The sequence below is a fragment of the Myotis daubentonii genome, chromosome 2, assembly GCF_963259705.1.
Source record: "Myotis daubentonii chromosome 2, mMyoDau2.1, whole genome shotgun sequence".
NCBI lineage: Eukaryota > Metazoa > Chordata > Mammalia > Chiroptera > Vespertilionidae > Myotis > Myotis daubentonii.
In genome coordinates, this window is record NC_081841.1 from 21,154,222 (window position 1) to 21,171,633 (window position 17,412).

At 44.7% G+C, this 17,412-nt stretch overlaps 1 protein-coding gene across 1 annotated transcript in view; it reads right to left on the reverse strand.

Annotated features, from left to right (window-relative positions):
* Positions 1 to 17,412, reverse strand: part of ANO2 (anoctamin 2) — a 310,151-nt gene that overhangs the window by 137,840 nt on the left and 154,899 nt on the right. The window contains exons 12-14 of the mRNA XM_059681978.1: positions 16,462 to 16,622; positions 11,852 to 11,934; positions 6,641 to 6,751 (exon numbers count right to left, since the gene is read on the reverse strand). Coding sequence (XP_059537961.1) covers positions 6,641 to 6,751; positions 11,852 to 11,934; positions 16,462 to 16,622 — 355 coding nt within the window. The remainder of the gene's footprint in view (positions 1 to 6,640; positions 6,752 to 11,851; positions 11,935 to 16,461; positions 16,623 to 17,412) is intronic.

Here is a 17,412-nt window from a genome sequence, read left to right on the forward strand (position 1 = left end):
GGGGGCCAGCTGGTTTGCCCTGAAGGGTGTCCCGGATCAGGGTGGGGGTCCCGCTGGGGTGCCTGGCCAGCCTGGATGAGGGTATGATGGCTGTTTGCAGCTGGTCACACCCCCTTCAGGGTGGGGGTCCCCACGGGGGTGCCTGGCCAGTCTGGGTGAGGGGCTAAGGGCCGTTTTCAGGCTGGCGGGCGACTGAAGCTCCCAACCTCTCCTTTTTTTTCTTTTTTCTTTTTTATTCTGGGATTTATTTACCTTCTATGGCTGTCACTGGAACTGAGAGCCAGCTTTAGCTCTGAGGCTCAGCTCCAGCTCTGAGACCTTGGCTGCTGAAAGCAAGTATCTGGGTTTGTTTGGCTTCTATAATTGAAACACTGTTGCAACTCCAGCTCTGAGGCCCGGCTGGCTGAAAGCAGGTTTCTGGGGTTTATTTAGCTTCTATAATTGCAACATTGTTGCTTAGAGTGAAGCTCAGAGGCCCGCAGCGGCAGGCGGGGAACCTTGGCTTCCTCCATCACTGGAGCATGCAAGCCTCCTATTTGTTTCAGCTGCCTGGCTGCCGGCCGCCATCTTGGTTGGCAATTAATTTGCATATCGCCCTGATTAGCCAATGGGAAGCATGTCAGAGGTATGGTTAATTACCATGTTTGTCTATTATTAGATAGGATTATTTCAGATCAGCATTATGTTGATGAAATATGAGTTGTTCTCAGAGAAACCTCATAAAGAGAGTTAAAATGTAGTGCAACCCTGGCTGGGCAACTCAGTTGGTTGGAGCATCATCCTGTACACCAAAAGGTTGTGGATCTGATTCCTGGTCAGGGCACAAACCTAGGTTTCGGGTTTGATCCCCAATGAAGATGTGTACTGGAGGCAACTTAGCAATGTTTCTCTCTCATATCAATGTTTCTCTCTCTCTCTCTCTCTCTCTCTCTCTCTCTCTCTCTCTCTCTCTCTCTCCCCCTTCCTCTCTCTCTAAATATTAATAAACACTAATGGCCTGGTGCATGAATTTGTGCAAATTGAAAGGAAATTAATTAGTCCCTCTGGTTCAGGGACAAATGCAGATGGTCCCGGGTGGTGGCCGGCAGAGCAGGATTGGGCAAGATGGGCTGGACACGCCTTGGAGCAAACCTTTCATGATCCCTCCCCAGCTGGCTACACCTGGGCTGGTGCTGTGGCTTGAAGGGCATCTGTGGAGTGAGCGGGGTCCCTCTGGCAGGTGGGGTCCCTCAGCCTGGCCTGTGGGGATCAGGCTGAAATCGGCTCTCTGACATCCCCCAAGGGGTCCCAGAGTGAGAGAGGAATCACGAGGAATCAGGCTCCCTCCTCTCTGGTTCCAGGATGCATCACCAGAGAACCACTGCTGCCAAGTGACCACAGCTCAGCAGCTCCTGCGTTGAGCATCTGTTCCCTGGTGGTCAGTGCACATCATAGCTACCGGCCAGTTGGACAGTTGCTTAGCCTTTTATATATATCCTCAGGTGAGGATTAAAATAAAAGAAAAAGGTAGTATGCCATAGCTTAACATCATACTTAATGATGAAAGACTAGTTTATTTTTTCTCCTAAAGTCAAGAAGAAGACAAGAAAGTCCATTTTCATCACTTCTATTCAACATTGTAGAAGAGATTCTAGAAAGGGCAATTAGGCAAAAAGATAAAATGCATCCAGATTGGAAAAGGAAGAAGTAAAACTTTCTCTATTCACAGATGAAAAAATACTAAAGAATCCACTAAAAACTATTAGAATTAATAAATGAGTTCAGCAAAGTTGGGGGTACAAAATCAATATACAAAAATCCTAAAGAATCCACTAAAAACTATTAGAATTAATAAATGAGTTCAGCAAAGTTGGGGGTACAAAATCAATATACAAAAATCCTAAAGAATCCACTAAAAACTATTAGAATTAATAAATGAGTTCAGCAAAGTTGGTGGTACAAAATCAATATACAAAAATCAATTATATTTCTATATGTTGGCAATAAATAATCCAAAATTGAAATTAAGAAAATAATAACATTTGCAATAAAATAATTATAAACAAATTTAACAAAAGATGTGCTGGAACAACTAAATACCCACATGCCAAATATATCCTATCTAATAAAAGAGAAAAATGGTAATTGGCGTACGACGATACCCTTTTCATTGGCTAATCAGGGCTATATGCAAATTAACTGCCAACTATGATTGGCAGTTAACTGCCAACTATGATTGGCGGTTAACTGCCAACTATGATTGGCGGTTAACTGCCAACAAGATGGCAGTTAATTTGCATATGTAGGCACAATGCAGGGAGGCGAAAGGGAAAGCAGGAAGAAGCCCCCTGCCACTGACAGTGATCGGAAACCCAGGGGGGAGCTAAGAGCTGGGGGGCAGGGCAAAGGCGGCCCTGGGGCCGCCTTTGCCCTGCCCCCCAGCCATGATCGGAGAATCAGGCGCCTTTGCCACCCTGGCCAGTGATAGCAGGAAGTAGGGGTGGAGCCAGCGATGGGAGTGGGGCACGGTCGAAGCTGGCAGTCCCGGGAGCTAGGGGTCCCTTGCCTGGGCCTAAAGCGGAGCCCACGATCGCGGGGCCGCTGCAGCTGCGGGTCCTCACTGCCCGGGCCGGACGCCTAGGCCAGAGGCGTTAGGCCTGGGCAGGGGCGGAGCCTGCAACCGCGGGGAGCTGGGGGTCCCCTGCCCAGGCCTGACACCTCTGCCGGAGGCCTCACGCCTGGTCAAGGGGCCGATCCGGTGATTGGTGATCGGAGGGTGATGAGGGTCAACTCCTCTGGCTGAGGCGTCAGGCTTGGGCGGGGGGTGGAGCAAGCAATCAGAGGGAGATGGGGGTCCCCTGCCCAGGCATGATTCCTGGGCCAGAGGCCTCAGGCCTGGGCGGGGCCAGAGCTAGTGATCGGGGGGGAGATGGGGGTCCCCTGTCCAAGCCTGACACCTCTGGCGGAGGCGTCAGGCCTGGGCAAGGGGCCGATCCTGCGATTGGAGGGTGATGGCGGTCAACGCCTGAGGGCTCCCAGTATGTGAGAGGGGGCAGGCTGGGCTGAGGGACACTCCCCTCCCCACACACACCCAGTGCACGAATTTCGTGCACCGGGCCCCTAGTATATATATATATATATATTTTGGACCCCTAACTTACCTCAAACACAAAACTAACTCAAAATGGATTGTAGACCTAAATCTAAGAGCTAACACGATAAAACTTGCAGAAGAAAACCTAGACATGTAGCTCTATGACACTAGATTAGGCACTGGTTTTTTAGATATGACACAAAAAACACAAGTGACAAAAGGAAAAATAGGTAAACTATATTACAAAACATTATGCTTCAAATTACATCATCAACAAAATTTGTTAAGCCCATAGGAAGAGATAAAATATTTGTAAATCATATTTTCTGACAAAGGACTGGTGTCCAGATTATGTAAGTAACTCTTTCAACCATAAATAAATAACAACAAAAAAGACAATTATCCAGTTGAAAGGATAAAATGGGCTAAAGATTGAAATAGATATTTTCCCAAAGAAAACATACAAGTGGCCAATAAGCACATGAAAAGATGGTTAACATCATTAGTAATTAGGAAAATGATAATTAAAACCACAATGAAATACCACTTCACACGACTAAGATAAAATAAAAAAGACAACAAGTGTTGGTGAGGATGTGGAGAAACTGGAGCCCTCATGCATTGCTGGTTAGAATGTAAAATGGAGCAATCACTTTGGAAATTGATATGGCAGTTTTTCAAAATGTTAAACATAGAGTTACCATATGACCCAGTATTTCCATATATATATATATATATCCAAGAGAAATGAAAACATACATCCACAAATATGTATAGCAGCATTATTTATAATAGCCCCCAAAGTGGAAGCCATCCAAATGTCCATCAACTGATAAATATCTAAACACAATGAAATATATCCAAAATTCAGAACATTACTTGGCAATAAAAAAAAAAAGTACTGATATAGCTACAACATAGATGAATCATGAACACATTTTGCTAAGTGAAAGAAGCTAAATACTACATTTTGCATGGTTCCATTTATAATATGGAAGTCCAGAATAGGCAAATCTATAGAAGCAGAAAATAGAGTAGTTGCTTCCCAGGGCTTGGTAACTATTGGATCTAGGGTTTCTTTGGGGAAAGATAAAAATATTTTAAACTTAAACTGTGGCAATGACTGCACAAATCTGTGAATGTACTAAAAACCATGAATTGTATACTTTAAATGAGTGAATTTTATGCTCTGAGAATTAAATCTCAACAAAGTTGTTTTTAAAAAATGAACTTGATATTTTTAAAATAAAATTAAAAAAGCGATGGGCCTTAGAGATCAAGCAGAGCTGATTTTGATTACCAGCTCCCCCACAACTAGCTATGTGATCTTCAGCAAGTTCCTAGACCACTCTGGACCTCAATAAATGGTAGATTTTATCATTCAAAAGGAAAGAAAGTAATAAGAGGTGGGAATATGCAGCCTGAGGATTACAATGAAGGCAGAGCCAAGGTAATCCTCCGGGATGAAAGAAGCCCATGGAAGTCTGCTTGCTAGACTTTGATTCTTAGTCTCTCTCTATTCCCCAGAGGAAGGTACCTTTCCTAAATATCATACACATGATGGTGCCCCCAGGGCCATGTCGTGTTGTGAATATTGACCACAATTCTTCCCGTAGGCAAGAGTAGCATCCCTCCCATCAGGCCGCACAATGTGTTCCTCCCTCCCTCATCTCCCCTCTTTGGCTAGATTTATAACAAAAACAGAAAAATCTACACTATTAACAGAACTGGGGGAATGTAGAAGCATGCTAACAATCAAATTCCAGCCCATTTTAATCTTACACTGCTCATTTGGGAAGGTCATCCCCACCTCCACCCTGTCCTGGTGTCTAAAGCATTAGATGTTTTGAGCTTTGCATTCTCAACAGTGTAATGAAAATAGATGTTGAATGCTAAAACATAAACGTATGTATCATTCATAATGCATTCAGATGTTTTTCAATTATTCATGGTTCCTGAGAGTTACTTGACCTATCAGGCATATATATCCAAGCAATGTTTGTATTAGAACCACGGCCTCAATGTACGCTATCCCAGCTCCTTGGCATTCCCGTCTATGGAATTAAAATTAAATGAGTCAGTGGTCAATAAAAGTTACATGTGATTTCCATAAAATTATCCATTGTATATTGCTCTGGGGTGGAGAAAGTAGTTTGCGTGGAGTTGCCGAAGCTGACAGGACACAGAATGCTTGCTTTCGGATGAGGGGGTGGTGATAATTACTCTTTCCTAAGAATGAATTCATTATTTCCCTGAATAACTGGTGGTCCTGGACTTAACTTGCTATCAAGGAAAAAAAATAACTCAAAGGGCCACCCTCTTTCTGTTCAAAGTCCTATTTTCTTTAAGATAAAATTTAAAAAGCTAGTGTTCTGGGCTCAAAAACAACACATTCTTCTGTTTTGATGCTTGAATAAATTTGCATGTTAACAAGAATGGTTTCAACTTAAAGAATGTCAAATTAAATACAAATTGAATTCAAATCCAAGATGGAGAAAAGATATGCACAAAACAACAGATTTTCAATCTTGTCGATTTTTTTTTCAGGAACCAGATTAGAAAAGACATAAACAGACACACACACACACACACACACACACACACACAGAGACACACACACACACACACACACGGTTTCAAAGAAGGGTAGCACTCAGAGGAGACAGGCACTGCCAAAATGGAGCCTCCACATTATACCCCCACCTCACACACACCAGGAGTATTTACAGATTTGCAGCACAAATTCTAAAGTTCTGTTTCAATAGCTGAATGCCACTATAAAACTCAGAAATACAACTCAGAAGCGATGGTCACCATTACATTCCTACTTTTGGAGGCCTACCCAGGTAAGATGAAATATAAGGAACATTATTATATACGAGTAGCTCAAGCAAATGCAGGCATGAATTTTCCTCTGTTGGCCCTAAGAGCCATTTCTTGCTTTATCCTGTGACTTCCTCATTGCACTTAAAGGCAGTTTGTAAAGTGGTTAGATGTACAAACTGTTGGCAATGGATCTGGGTTGAAATCCCAGATCCCCTCATTTACTTGCCGGGTGACCTTTGGCAAATGACTTAATCTGTGGACTTAATTTTTCATTAGTTTTCATTTACATACAATAGTGCCAGCCTCATAAATTTATTGTGAGAATAAAATAATATAAGGCGCTTAGTACAGTGCCTTGCCTAGCGCAAGCAAGCATTCTATAAAGGTTAGCTGTCATTGCTGGTTGGTATGGTGGTGGTGGTGGTGATTATTATTATATATTTAGGTGATGGAGTCCTGAGGAACCAGGCCTGACAACATTTTCTTTCTTCTCCAACCTGCTCTCTAATATTTTCCAGATACTATCCAGGAAAGAGAGGCAAATCAAGTCATAGCAAAAGTCTACTACCCATGAGCTCTGAATGCAGGACAATCAGAGATGTCATGCTCTTATTCCATCCTGTCTCGCCTCTGTCAACCCCTTCTCACAGACATCTCTGTCCATGAAGAAGTTCCCAATGAAATGACAACAAGATCTTAAGAAATAAAGAGGGCAGTGAGCAAAAAGCACCAGCATCTTACCTCATCCCCCCTCTCACTCATGTTGGTCCCCAATTTCTGGACAACAGTCTGGTCACTCTTCTTTAGCAATTTTTCTCGAACTTTGGTTTCATACTCAGGCCGGGAGTGTTCCTAAAACCCAAGAGTCAACGAGTAGTTAGTAAACAGGCAGAATAGCAATCTTGGCCTGTGGGTTATAACCAGACACCACAAGTACAGTAAAGTCAGGACTTAGGATCAGATTCTATTGGACATAAGCTGCCACACCACATATAATCATGAGGAGTCTAGACCAGGAACACAATGTGGGAGAGAAAGGGGACACACAACACTTGTTACCACACTGAAAACCAAACCTGGGCACGTTCCTGAGGATGGCACCAGTTTTGAGAAAGGAGAGAGGAAATGTTAACTTGTCAGCTGATACAAAGAGAAACCACATGCTTTGCATAGCAGTTTGACCAAAGCCAGAGGGATGCATCTGTTCATCCCACCAACTATCTGCATACCTCAAACTTTGTTTCAACGAGCCAGATCCCAGCTGGAGAAACAGATGTGCCCCACAGCTGGGAGTTAGGGCAACGACAAAACTTCCTCCCTGCTCCATTATTCTATAAGCTAAAATGGCGACTAATAAAAATCAAAGTTAAAGGTGGCCATGGGGAATCTTAAAACTCACTTGCCTGGGCCTGTTTCCTGTACAGCCTAAGTGATTAACTCATTGGCAAGTACACCAGTGCTCAAGAGACATCACTGAGCCATTCAGCAATACAAATACGAATGGTGAGTCACCAGGCATGGGAAAGCACACCTAACTAATCAAGAAGACCATGGTCAAATCAAGTCAGATGCTGGAGCAGGAAGATGCATGACTGACTTCAAAAAGAATTTAACTGTGCACACCTGGACTCATTGGCAGGTCTTCCCCGAAGCATCCAAGGACAAATAACTACAGGTGTGAGGACTTCATGTTCCTGTATCATTTAAAAATAACTCCTAGGCAGGGATTATAACTCCATCAGAGATTCCAGAAGCCAACAAGCTAGGCTCCTGGCCTGTCTTTGGCTTTTCCAAGATGTGCCATGATGTTGGAGAGGAGAAAGCATGCATGTGACTAATAAACATAACCAATACAACAGGAGATGATGCTATGTAAGTGTTTTTATGGCTCACCATCATCAACCAATCTCTGAGGAACAACCAAACCCAAGAGTCACCCCCTGGATCAGTGCAACTTCTTTTTTTAAAAAAATATGTTTTATTGATTTTTTACAGAGAGGAACGGACAGGGATAGAGAGTTAGAAACATTGATGAGAGAGAAACATCGATCAGCTGCTTCCTGCACACTCCCTACTGGGGATGTGCCCGCAACCAAGGTACATGCCTTTGACTGAAATCAAACCTGGGACCTTTCAGTCCGCAGGCCGATGCTCTATCCCAGTGGTCGGCCAACCGCGGCTCGTGAGCCACATGCGGCTCTTTGGCCCATTGAGTGTGGCTCTTCCACAAAATACCACGTGTGGGCACACACGTACAGTGCGATTGAAACTTCGTGGCCCATGCGCAGAAGTCAGTTTTTGGAAACGAGATAGACAAAACAAGTATACAAGATGAGTGTGGATGGGAGAGTTGGAAGGGGTTGACCTCAGTGAACACACCTCAATCAGATTGAGGACGTTTTTAGCAAAGGCCAGCTTAGGAGTACCCTAATTAAGTTAATAACAATGTACCTAACTATATAGTTTAAGTTTAAAAAATTTGGCTCTCAAAAGAAATTTCAATCATTGTACTTTTGATATTTGGCTCTGTTGACTAGAGTTTGCCGACCACTGCTCTATCCACTGAGCCAAACCGGTTAGGGCAGTGGTCGGCAAACTGTGCACTTGGAAAACAGTGGCTAGCAAGCCATATGCGGCTCTTGGCCCCGTGAGTGTGGCTCTTCCAAAAATACCGGCTCTTCCACAAAATACTGACTTCTGCGCATGGGCCACGAAGTTTCAATCGCACTGTACGTGCACACTCACACGTGGTATTTTGTGGAAGAGCCACACTCAAGGGGCCAAAGAGCTGCATGCGGCTCGCAAGCCACAGTTTGCCGACCACTGGGTTAGGGCATGGATCAGTGCAACTTCTGCCTAAGAGGCCTCCTTGTGGAACCAGCTGGACACCATAAAGACTTATTGAAAGACTTCTTTGGGTCCTGTTTGTGCTTGTTGAAGGGAGACCCATCAGACCCAAGAGACTTTTGCTCAAAAGTGGGGCAATCTTCAGCTCAGTGAGCCTCTCTTGTCCAATTAACTTCTTTCAGTCAGGCCCTAGGTGCTCCTAGGACATCTTAGTGTGTGTGGCCTCTTGTGAACACTCTATCCTCTCTGAAGGCAGAACCCATATATATATATATATATATATATATATATATATATATATATATATATTCTCATTTGTCATGGAATCTATGATGCTGTTAGTCCCAGGGCATATGCTTAATGCAAAGGACTATATAGATAGAATGAGCATATGTACTCAATACATTACCATGCCCATATGCTCAAATGTAAGCTGACTAATTAGAGCAAGGAAGAAGAAACCATACCACAGACATGGAGAGCCACATAGGCTCCAGAACAAGACTAAATTGGAGATTTCACTTGCTTAGACATAAAAGATCAGGGCCACAAAGTCAGAGGTCCTGTGCCCAAGGCAAGGCCCATCAGTTACTGTAGGAGAGTGTGGAAAAGGCCTACTCTCCATGTAGCTTCCATATTGCTTATGATATCTTTAGCAAGTGGGTACTTAGGCACTTGGAAGTGCCTCTGGTCCTTCTAGCCACTGTCCCCAGCACTGCATCCAGAAGTGTCCACAATATGGGGAGAACCTATCTGATATTCACATTTGCTCTTCAGTCATGTGGGAATAGATAACTGTGAGCAACCATGTCACGCTGTTCCTTATCAACTCACCAACATCAAGACTGGGCCCCTAGTTCTCAAAAGAGCCTGGAGGAAAGGCTCATTTGTTTCCATCCTTTAACTACAGGATGAAGCAAGGGTAGGTTTATAGTTATTTGTATGGAAAATAATGCAATAATTAGTAAATAATAATAATCTAATCTAATAAAAGAGAAACATGGTAATTGGCGTATGACTGCTACCCTTCCCATTGGCTAATCAGGGAGATATGCAAATTAACTGTCAGCCAAGATGGCTGCTGGCAGCCAGGCAGCTTGAAACTAACATGAGGCTTAGTTGCTTCAGTGACAGAGGAAACCAACGTTCCCCGCCTGCCTTGCAGGCCTCTGAGCCTGCAGTTTAAGAAACATTGTAACATATAGAAGCTAACCTCCCCCCAGAAACCAGCTTTCAGCGAGCTGGGATCTCAGAGCTGGAGTCAGAGCTGAAGTTATACATTGTTTCGATTACCTACTTTCAGCAGCTGAGGCCTAAGAGCTGGAGCCTCAGAGCTAAAGCTGGCCCAGAATTAAAAAAAAAAAAAAGGAGCGGTTGGGAACTTCTGTCACCCGCCAGCCATAAAACAGCCCTCAGCCCCTCATCCAGACTGGCCAGGCACCCCAGTGGGGACCCCCACCCTGATCCAGGACACCCTTCAGGGCAAACCAGCCAGCCCCACCCATGCACCAGGCATCTATCCTATATAGTAAAAGGGTAATATGCCTCCCAGCACCGGGATCAGCATGACAGGGGGCAGCGCCCAAACCCCCTGATCGCCCTGAGGCTCTGTGTGTGACAGGGGGCGGGGCCACAACCTTCCTATCGGCCCTGCTCTGTTCCTGACAGGGGAAGGCACCCCAACCTCCTGATCAGCCCTGCTCTGTGCCTGATACGGGGGAGCTCCCCAACCTCTGATTGCCCTGCGGCTCTGTGTGTGACAGGGTGCGGCGCCCCAACCCCCTGATTGGCCCTGCTCTGTGTGTGACAGGGTAGAGCCATAACCTCCCCATCGGCCCTGCCCTGAGTGTGAGAGTGGCGGCGCCCCAACCTCCTGATTGGCCCTGCTCTGTGGGTGATAGAGGGCGGTGCCCCAACCCTCACCCCTCCCACGGGCCCTGCTCTGTGTGTGATGGGGTAGAGCCATAAGCTCCCATCAGCCCTGCCCTGAGTGTGAGAGTGGTGGCGCCCCAACCCCCTGATCCGCCCTGCTCTGTGTGTGACAGGGGGAGGTGCCCCAACTCCCCTATTGGCCCTACTCTCTGAGTGACGGGGGGAGCTCCTCAACCCCCTGATGGGCCCTGCTCTGTACGTGACAGGGGGTGGTGCCGCAACCTCCCCATTGACCCTGCCTTGAGTGTGACAGGGGGCGGTGCCCCAACCCCCCAATCGGCCCTACCCTGAGCGTGACTGGGGGTGGCATCACAACCTCCCGATCCGCCCTGCTCTGTGCATGACAGGGGGCGGCGCCCCAACTCCCCAATAGGCCCTGCTCTGAGCCCGACCAGGGGCTGCACCTAGGGATTGGGCCTGCCCTCTGCCACCCGGGAGCAGGCCTAAGCCAGCAGGTCATTATCTCCTGAGGGGTCCCAGACTGTGAGAGGGCACAGGCCAGGCTGAGGGATCCCCCCTTCCTCCCGAGTGCACAAATTTTTGTGCACCAGGCCTCTAGTACAAGAATAAACTCTGTTTCATATACTTACAACTGTAAAACCATTTTTGCCCAACCCTGTAAGAACTTATCCCTAGCTCATGCTTCAGTCCACATGGTGTACTGGCTTACATTGTAAAGGTCTAGGGGTTTTCTTCCTCCATGGGCATCAAAGACAACCAGCATCCGGCACCCATGCCTCTCCCTTGACCCTCAGAAAGCTTACAGAGGCATTCTGACATTTCCTGCTCTGGAAGCAGTTCCTGTTTTCTTGATTTATGCTCACTAGAACCAATGATATGAGATGTAGAAGTATGTTGAATGACATCTCAAGGCTACCACAAGGCTTGCCTCTTGTGCCATCTCTTTTCCAGAGAGGGACACTGGGATATCAGACTACCTACCAGGACCAATGTCTTACAGCTCAAGAGTAGAGAGGGACTTTAAATTTTTAGTTTCAGTGCATATTAATTATGGCTTAGCCCATAAAGTCAAGCTGGAAGAGCTGCCACAGTGAGACCTGGCCAGTGACTGGCTGATATGACAGTGCACGTAAGTGGTCATCTCATTCAAAATGGTCTATTTATAGCATCAAAGCAAAGCAAGGACCCAGAGAAGCATGCAAAAGAACTCACTTCTTCCTCTTCTATACCAGTCAGGTCCCAGAAGTAGCCCAATCGCATCTGTAATCGCTTCCAGTTTTCGAGAAACATGGTAGCTTAAAAGGAAAGAAAAAAAATCTGTCAATTTTGAAGAATGGATTTTGAGTACTCGTTGGATTCACCAATGGTGGTGAAAAATAAACTTATAAAATTCAAATTTAGGAGCTTTCTTTAAATCTTTATTTCCTTCCTCCTACTTCTATCTGGAAATGCTCTAAATATTGCACATACAGCCGAGTAGATACACACACACACACACACACACACACACACACACACACATTTGCCCCCACTTCTAGGTTATGAGAAGAGGGTAAACATTGATCTCAAGAAGTGAGGAAGGATGGCAGAATAAAGAAAATAAGAATGAAAGAGTTTGTAGTCATTTTCTGACAAACTTCATTGTATCTATGAATACATTCTTTCTTCCTATATCTTCCTCAACACTCTCACTTTCTTTTCTCCATTTTTTTTTGTCCCCATGCACCACTTCCCTTCTGCGGGCCTTAATACTCACAATTCTGAGATTATGTAAGAGTCTCCTAATAGTCTACCTAACTCCAGAGTCTCAGCCTTCCAACCCATCTTGCATGCAGCTGATAGACTAATCTCCCTTAAGTGGCACTCATTTAATCATCCATTTCTTAGCCAATATTTGTTGAATGCCTACCACATATACACATCAGTCAGTCTTCCTGCTCCGACCACAACCGCCTTGAAGGGCCAGCCCAATATGCTCCAGAAAGACCAACACCCTCTACTCCACAGCCATGGTCTATAATACCAGGATTGAGCTTCTGATCTAGAGCCTGCCAATGGACCAGATTCCCACTTTTGAAAACTGAAACCAAGAAACACAAAGAGAAGCAGAGATGGCATAAACCAAGCAGCACCTGAAAGAAGGAGAAAGGGCTGTGGTTTCTGATAGCAACTCCAGCTCCAGTTCCCCAATGACCTGGCTATATTTCCTGCATCCATGAACTTGCTTCTTGCCTTATTAAATAAATCTCTTGTTATTTGAGAGAACTTGAATGAATTTTTAATCCTGAAAAAAGAAGTAGGCCCAGCTAAGGTATCTGCAGCACAAAACACTGTTCCAGGCATCATGAAGGAGATGAGATGACTCTGGTGTAGATTTTGCTCTCAAGATGTTTAGAGCCTATGTGGGGAGGTTATAAATAACTACAATGTAAGGCATACAGTGACTAGGCCTTAAGAAGGATACAGATAAAACGCTGTGGACATTCAGGAGAGGGGGTACTAGCTGCCAGAGAAGCCATCTGAGCTGAGTCTTGAAGAACAATAGCATTGAGGCAGTAAGGAAGATGTGGAGAGAGGAAGGATGCCAATATTCCCCCATTCCTCACCCCTGCTGAAACTTTCAGTGGCTATTTATGGCCCAAGTTCTCTCTGGATACTGGAACCCTGTATATCTGGCCAGATTGACCTAAATCAATTCCCACCATTTGTCAACGTACACCTTATACCTGCATTGCTGCTGACGCCATCTCCTCCCTGTCCTCTTCATTCCTAACTTGTGCAAATTGTCCCCATCTCCTGTGCTACCCACCAATGTCTACCCTCATCCTTTCCTGACCAGCTCAAGTCCCACTTCTTTCATATGATCAAGCTCAAGGGCACCCTCTCCTCCACACTCCTACTGCCCTTAAGGTCTGCTGCCCTGGAAAGGGAAGGAATATGGCCCTCCTTGAAGCCACCCATACACCTCTACACATGATAAGAATCTGGGTGTCCTTTATTGCATGTTGTGCTGGACTGTTGGCTGCCATTCAGGTCTGTAAACTCTTTCTTGGCTCCAAGATACCTGTTTTCCTTGGACACAGCACAGAAGTGAGCATAACAAACACCATGGACTGGTTAAATATACCATTACTTAAAGCTTCATTTGCTTTACTTGGTACAATATGTTTTCTCCTAGGACTAGCGGATATTTCATGTAAGTGCATCCTGACCTCCCAACACTGGCATCACCCTGGGGGATGCAATGAGACCAAAGAGGATGTCACTCCTTTTCCTATACTCTTCTCAGTGTCTGAGGAGAGTTCTGCAAGGTCCATGAAGGACAGAAGTCAGACAGGGGGAACGGGCAAGAGAAACAAAAGAGTCATTGAAAGAGGAGCCATGAGGACAAGGGACGGCCAAACACCGATGAAGAGCTGCTCACAGTTCCTGGTACATATTATGTGCCGGGCACTGTGCTAAGTGCTTTGTACACATATCTCACTCACTAGTCACAGAAAATTATGGGACAGGTATTACTTCACCCATTTTACAGATGAGGACAATGATGCTCAAGGGTTAAGTATTGTGCCCCAGGTTACATTGGACCTTGGGTATTGACTTCACTGACACAACGCTAGATTCACATTGGATGGCTATGGGAGCCACACATTAGGCAGTCCCCTAAGTCACAAAAAGAGTTTATAAACCCTGTCCCTTTTCTTTTCAATAGGGCTTCACTCTCTTTCCAAAGTTCCCGGCGTTTGAGACCAGAACAGCAGAGGGGCTAGGCCCAAAGAGTCCAATAGACCCAGGTCTCCCTGTCTAGTACCTTCTATGAATCCTCTGTCTCAGCAATCCCCTCTCCCTTTCCACAATTGTCTGAGTCTCTTCCTGTGGAGAACCACTTTTTTCTTCCCAGCCTTATTCTTGGCAGGCCTGGGCCCTGGCCCAGGCCCACCCAGCAAAGCACCACTGATCATAATAATCATGGTAACAAGAGGCATTACTATGATTTTTAATTGTAACATGTAGGTAATCATGCCCAGGAGCTGTTGGCTGCTGTTACCAAATATACAATCACATAAAACATAGCAAGGCTGTTAAAAAAATAAAACCAAACTCTACCTTTTGCCAGGAAGCTCTAACACAATCTCACCCTTTTTGCTTTCCCTACACTGCTATCTGAGAGGAAGAGAGAGGAGCCAGGGATAAGGTAGTAAATTACTAGGCTCTCCGGAGGGGTGGGGGCTATTTGTTCATTACAGCTATTGAGAGAGAAGAGGCAGTTGTTGGGGCTTGAAAGTGGGCAAGTAAAAATGAAAACCAAGTTCCTCTACAACAAGGAATTAAGCAGCTCATCAAAGTTCTTAAGGATCATGAACCCAGTGTTACTAAGCTACATCTATTTGATCATCATAATATCTGCAAGACAACTTAATGGCATTAGGATTGCAATATATCAAAATATGAATGCATATTCTGAGTTCCAAGTCAGTTCAAGTGGATTTCTGAGTAATTACAAGATGCCCTTGCTGGATGAGGAGACAGAACTGCCTGACTTCCCAGGTAACAAATATCAACTTCAGTCTGTTTTACTGACCATTCCTGTGAACATTTTCAGAGCTTTATGGTCACAAGTGCCATTTCCTCCTGCCTCATTCTCATGAACTGACCACTGTTCTCCCTGAAAGTAGAATGGCCCTGGAAATTGTCCTTGATGGCCTAGTCTGATTCTATCTCCACCCAAGTAGAGGTCCCTACAGGGAATGGAAGACAGTTGTTCCCACCACTGCTGAGAACAGACGTCTCTCTGTCTCATCCTCACACTTTCAGAGGTGTGACTCACGGTCTCATCCTGGTAGGTCCTCCAGGCCCCATAGAGTCAGTGATAAATCAAACAGCCTCTGTAGAAGTCGCATGGCCTTGCTGGTCTATGATCCAATGGGAACGCTAAGGGCTTGTACATCCATGATGAGTAAAAAGCAGGTGGCTACTCATGATGGGCTGAAACATGTCAACTTAGTCTCTTTTTTTAATACATGTGGGTGTGCCTTCTTGGAAATGCTCAATTACCACGAGGTTGTTATTCCAAGTTATCCCAGTTTGTAAAAATACGTGTGTGTGTGTGTGTGTGTGTGTGCGTGCGTGTGTGTGTGTGTTGTCAGATGGCTATGGCTTAGAGAAAGTTTATTACCCTGATACTCTGGGATGGGAGGGGCAAAAAGGAGGAGAAAGACAATGAAGGAACTCTTTGTTCTTTCCTTCACAAATCCCTTCACAAAGTGGAATATTGAAAACACCACTGTGGTATTAAGTAAAATCTCTACAGTCTATACTCATGGTATCCTAGAAATTACACTGAACCTGGAGTCAGGAGACCAGGTTTAGGCCCTTTACAACCAGCTAACTCTGTGACCATGGCCATGATCCCACCACTCTATTTTGGGTGATAGCTATGACTTTATATGTCTTAGATGTTCCTAGAGGTGCATTATGGCTGTGCTAGGGGTTTTCAAAATATTCACTGGTTCAAATTCTGAATAAATCATACATGTGACTAATACAAGGTTAATATTACTGTATATATATACAGTATATATATATATATATATATATATATATATATATATATATATATATATATATATCCATGATAATATCCTTAGTTCTGTTTACATTTATGAGTAAAAAAAGTAAACCTATTATCCCTAAAATACTTCTTGAGATACAAGGACTAAATGCTAAAGGAATTAAACTGAAGGATATGGCCATTAGAGCATGGTCACTGTACCCATTTCAAGGTACCACTCATATAAGCGAGCCTCATGATAACCACTTACCCCACAGAGCCATGAAGATGGAGAAGAAGACAGTGGCAGGATTGTCAAACAGGTGGCTGGCCCGAGCTGTACCACAGGCTGAGCTGAGGTTCCAGTAATCACAGGACTTGTCACACAGGGGACACATGGTGAAGGCATTCTGCTGGTCACACATCTCTTTGCTGCAGTAGACAGAGGCTACTGGGTCAGGTGGAGCTCACACAGGACCCACCCCAAACAAATCACCCCCAAGACATCTCCCACTTCTGAATCCATGGCTGACCTTATCAATGCCATACATGAGGTGTGTTAAAGAAGGTGGGACTGGATTTTTCACTTTGAGAGTGTTATTCTTATGTTTTGTCCAAAAAAAAATAGATGGGCCGCCTTTTGAGGTATGGAGCCCCCACCATTAGAAATGCCCCAACTGAAAGTTAGTGATCATCTGTCAAAGATGTACACTGAAAGATGGCTTCTAAAACCCCCTTCAAGATGTGTGGAGTGTATGAGGTTGATGGAAAGCTCCAACAACTGTGAATAAATCACCCTTCTGAAGTTAGATTTCATCATCATTCAAGCATAGACTGTCTTCAGATCTGGATTGGAAGCCTTTTTCTTAGTACATCCGCATTTGTAGAATGGGGATTAATAACCTCAACCTAATAAAAATTACCATGACCATGAAATGGGATTAGGGGAAATGAAAGAATGAGGTAAATTTTTCCAAAGTCTAGATTCTATGGTCTTCGAGAGAGAAGCATGAGTCAAATAACCATCACCTATATTCTAACCGATTCTCAGTACATTTCTATTTAATGGACTGATGAATATATTTGAAATTCCATTCCTTCATTAGGTGATTAGCTGAATCCAGTAAACTTAGGCTCATATGAGTGCTTATAAATAAGAACCAAGGAACTACCAGCCCTAACTGGCCTCCTAATATCTCTCCACACCATATATTGGCAGGAA